Here is a 4,422-nt window from a genome sequence, read left to right as displayed (position 1 = left end):
AAAAGGAAAAAAAATCCTTCAACTACTTCCTCAAATATCTAGAGAAGAGCAGCCAACCTATCTTGTCAAGAATGTCTGCATCCACGGTGCCTGTCAAGTCCCTGGGGACCTTAGAATCCTAATGTGCCTAGAAAGAATATGGCCATGTTCCGACTGGAACATCCCACCATGACCTGTTTGCATTTTGTATCAATTTCTTGGCCCAACTTTTTAATATTTTTAAAATCCTGTATTAGGGACCTACAGCTATGTATTCTTTTTCTACGGCCAAATGGTTCAATGTATCATTTAAAAATTTAAAACCAAGCTTTTCCAGCAATGCGTTAGCAGAGGCAGTGTTGGGAAGGCAAGATCAGGGCACCACGTGGAGGCCATAGAATTTGCAGCATCTCCTAAATACCTAGAAACGACTACCGTAATGCCAGATTTATTTCAGGAAACACGAGTCTGGACTACTGCAGGCAGAAGAAACCCGCGGGCTTAGCGAGAAGAGACTGGGTGTCCGGTTCTATTCTAGCCGGGGTACAGCCATCGGGGCGCATCCAGCATCCAGGGCGCACTCCAACCCGCGGCGATTTGCTGGTGCGAGAAGGGGCGGGGCCTCGCGTAGTCCCGCCTTGGAGCTTTGTGACGTAAGACAATGCCTGCCACGCGTCCCAACTCAGTCGGATCAGCCTGCTGACACTCTGTGGGGCTTACACTGGGCCTGGGAGTGCTGCTTTGGGAAACATGAATCTCCTATTCAGAGTAGCAGTTTTCTTTAGTCTGTGGGGTTGTTCCGGTGCTCAGGGACAAACAAAAGAAGAAAGCACAGAGGAAGTGAAAATAGAAGTTTTGTACCGTCCAGAAAACTGCTCCAAAACAAGCAGGAAAGGAGACCTGCTAAATGCCCATTACGATGGCTACTTGGCTAAAGATGGCTCCAAATTCTACTGCAGGTAGGAGATGTTCCGTCCAGTTCAAGTTCCTTTGATAGACCAGATCTTGCCCACTACCACCAGCAGCAGCAGCCAGAGCCTAACTGGTTGTTTTGTTTTAAGGTTTTTGATTTTGTTTTTTTAACCATAAACTAAGCCACCATGCCGATTTAGATTAGAAAGATAGTCCCTAAACAAAACTGAATGTTTTTAATTATTTGAAATGTAAGCACAGTAAGTTGACTGCAGATCCACTACGTCAGGCAGAGTGCTGACCACCACCGTTGTCCTTGGGACCCGGAAACTTAATCTAGCGGCTGCTTGAAAAGGTACTCACACTTTCTCCTTACCCGGAGCTGATCTGATTCCAAACAGAGAGCGTAAGGAAGCTACCGCGTTTCCTTCTGGACTTCGTGGGTCATTTTCTAATAGAGACCCTGGTTACCACATCCATTCTTTTCTCTGTTCCCTACTCCAGTCTGACTGAATGCTCTTTTCAGGTGCACCGTTACCCTCCAAAGACAGGCCTGTCTTTCCAATTTAGCAATTCTTTCCAATTTAGAAGAAAACGTGTTCTTCCTGTGTAGAAGAGAAATTTGACAGGATGCTATTTTTCAGTTCTTAAAATGAAATTTGGGGCTCAGCCTGCCCCTTTGGTTTAGGGAACAAACCCAGAGAAGTTAAATGAGTCATTTTGTTCAAGCCATGAAGCTAGTTAAGAGTCAAGAGACCCATTTTAAAAAGTGAACCATTGGGTAGTTTTTGTAAGGATGGCAGAAATCAGAAATTGGAGTGACTTCCAGTAATATACTCTGTCAATGTATGGGGAAGTTTGAGCCAAGCAATTCACAAAGGACTGAGTTTTGAAGAGTGCCGTATGGGAAAAGAGAGTCCAGTTTTAAATAACAACATGCCTAAGCTGGATTTAAAAGTTTCCTTTATGAGATCAGCTTACTTACAAAAAAAGTATGGTTTCTCATAGCCGGACACAAGATGAAGGCCACCCCAAATGGTTTGTTCTTGGTGTTGGACATGTCATAAAGGGGCTGGACATTGCTATGATGGACATGTGCCCTGGAGAAAAGAGAAAAGTGATTATACCTCCTTCACTCGCATATGGAAAAGAAGGCTATGGTAAGATTTTTAATGTATTTTTTAGAAGTTTTTTTTTTAAATAAGTCATTTATAAAAAGTCAAAACAAATCTGTATATTCTTTAAAAATGGAAGTAAGTCTCAAAAAGATCCATGTTCACAGTGACAGCACAGTCCACAAGAGTGGAAGAAACCCAAAAGTCCAGAGATGGGAGAGCAAATAAAACAATGGGTATAGGCACACAATGGAATATTACATAGGCTTTAAAAAGAATGAAACTCTGACTCAAGCTACAGTATAGATGAACTTTGAAGAGTATTACACTAAGTGAAAGATTCCAGACACACACACACACACACACACGTACAAATCAATACTGTAGGATTGCAATTATATGAAGTATCTAAAGTAGTCAAGCCAGCAGACACAAAAGCAGAGAGTGATTACCAGGGGCTGAAGGGATTGGACCAAAGGGGAGATGTTGAATAGCATAGTGTCTCAGTGATCAAGATAAGAGTTCTAGATGTAGATTGCACAGTAACACAATTGTATTTTATACTTATTTAAAAATAGTCAAGAAAGTAAATTTTGTATTAGGTGTATTTTGTCACAATCTTAAAATGTTATAGAAGAAATCATCACAGAAACATGTTCAACAAATTCTTATATTTAATTCATCCTATACCCTTCCTTTCATGTCTAAAGAAAACAAGACAGCGTTGGAATACCAATCTCCAGCCAGAATCTCTTCCTCTGCATAGACTCAGTGCTCAGGATGGCTGATATTCCATAAGCTCCCTTGGACATTTTTGGCTTTAGTATTACATATGTGTTTCCAGTGAAGATCTTTAGTAAGCAGCCAGGGTACGTTAATAAAACCTGGGAGTCAGGAACAATTTCAGAATAGAAAGATGGTACCTCTGAGTGTTCGCTCTAACCCCAACTCAGGAGAATCCTTCAGATGCGGAAAAAGTAAGTTTCAGAGTTGTGTCTACGTGTAAATCCTGGAGCAAGAAGATATGTGAACCTGCAGAAAGTTGGGGAAATACGATTAACTGGTGGTTACATGGTATAGCCCTAGAAGAAGGCTAAGTTCATAAACTAATAAGATGCAAATTGTCTAAGGGAAAATTCTAAGGAAATGCATAATTATATCCATCATTAGAGCAAAATTAGAACACAAACATGGTATCTTTTTTGCTTATCCCATTAGGAAAGACAAGAACATTGACAAAGACATGGGAAAATGAGCCATGTCTTATGTGATTAATGGGTAAGGAAGTCATTTGATCAAGAGTTTTATCAGAAGCAATTGTACTGTTTTCTTCTGACTTAATACTTTTGAATTGTAGGACCACACACCAAAGTGTAAGAGATTTATTGCTATGTTAGGATTCTCAAGAGAAAGAGAACTAATAGGATATATTTATTGATAGAGATAGATGGATAAATATAACTAATAGAATATATTTGATAGATAGATAGAGATAGACAGACAGACAGACAGGAGGGGAGGTTGCTTGAATGGCTTCTATGATATATGGTCTGAGTAGCCCAACAATGGCTACCTTCTCAATGGAGAGAACCTGGAAGCTGCTTGGTCTGCAAAGCTAGACACCTTGGCCTTCCCACGCTAGCCCTGAAGATCTGGAGGATTTTTGTAGAGCCACTGGACTTCAGTCCAGGTTGGAAGTTAGACTGTCAGCAAAGAATGGTGACAGCAGTAAAGGTAAATGAAGCCATTACAACATGAAGGCAAGCAGGCAAAAAGCAAACACCTTTCTACTTCAGAATTCCTTTCCTCTAGGCTGCTGCCAAAAGGTACTGTCAACATGTAGGCCAGGTCTCCTCACTTCAAATAAGTTTATTTAAAAGCAGAATCCCCTCTGGATATGCACAATGGCGTCTCTGTTCATTCCAAATCCAGTCAAGTTGACAACTGAGATTAACTACCCTAATTGCCAACTTCTTTTCAGTAACAAACTCCTTGAGACTACCTAGTGAGTGTCAGTAGGAAAATTAAACTACAGGATATCCATAGAGTGAATTAGTATGCAGCCAGTGAAAAGAATGAAGAGAAATCACATATATCAATAAAACGGCATGTTATATTCCTATTCTGAGTATTTACTGAGCACCTATGCAGGCCTCAGACAGATACCATGAGCAAAAAGCAGACCCTACTCGTAGTCTGCAAAGGGTTTGCATCGTGAAGGGGGAGCTTCCATACACCTATTTCTGCATGGACTAGTGTAGGACGGTATGTAGTTATCTGGTGACAGTGCCAGGGAAGGAAGCCTGGGGGTCAATAATAAGGTGGTTTTGCTCTCACTCTGAGATGTTGAATTGTTTCACTTGTTGGTGATTGTCACTTGCATGTATACTAATCTTCTCAGAAGCAAACTTTAAAA

The 4,422-nt window shown here is 40.9% G+C and overlaps 2 protein-coding genes and 1 long non-coding RNA gene across 8 annotated transcripts in view; 1 reads left to right on the top strand and 2 right to left on the bottom strand.

Annotated features, from left to right (window-relative positions):
- Plekha3 (pleckstrin homology domain containing A3) overlaps positions 1-583 on the bottom strand; it is a 23,957-nt gene extending 23,374 nt beyond the window's left edge. The window contains exon 1 of one of the 2 annotated variants that reach the window (XM_031370709.1): positions 401-583. The gene's annotated coding sequence lies outside the window, so the exon portion shown is untranslated. The remainder of the gene's footprint in view (positions 1-400) is intronic. The other variant, XM_031370712.1, reaches the window with a different exon arrangement.
- A 28-nt stretch (positions 584-611) lies between these two features.
- Fkbp7 (FKBP prolyl isomerase 7) overlaps positions 612-4,422 on the top strand; it is an 11,718-nt gene continuing 7,907 nt past the window's right edge. The window contains exons 1-2 of one of the 5 annotated variants that reach the window (XM_031370714.1): positions 612-938; positions 1,900-2,051. In XM_031370714.1, coding sequence (XP_031226574.1) covers positions 730-938; positions 1,900-2,051 — 361 coding nt within the window. In that variant the 5' untranslated portion in view covers positions 612-729. Of the gene's footprint in view, positions 939-1,899; positions 2,052-2,716; positions 2,984-4,422 lie in introns of those variants that run through there. The other 4 variants (XM_031370713.1, XM_031370715.1, XM_031370716.1 and 1 more) reach the window with 4 other exon arrangements.
- Positions 1,838-4,422, bottom strand: part of LOC116090351 — a 12,459-nt gene continuing 9,874 nt past the window's right edge. Inside the window, exons 2-3 of the long non-coding RNA XR_004118657.1 lie at positions 2,930-3,038; positions 1,838-1,991 (exon numbers count right to left, since the gene is read on the bottom strand). This is a non-coding gene — a long non-coding RNA (uncharacterized LOC116090351). The remainder of the gene's footprint in view (positions 1,992-2,929; positions 3,039-4,422) is intronic.

Source organism: Mastomys coucha, unplaced genomic scaffold (genome assembly GCF_008632895.1).
Source record: "Mastomys coucha isolate ucsf_1 unplaced genomic scaffold, UCSF_Mcou_1 pScaffold15, whole genome shotgun sequence".
NCBI classification, from domain to species: domain Eukaryota; kingdom Metazoa; phylum Chordata; class Mammalia; order Rodentia; family Muridae; genus Mastomys; species Mastomys coucha.
Note: the sequence above shows the minus strand (reverse complement) of the source record. Positions and strands in the feature narration are given on the sequence as shown.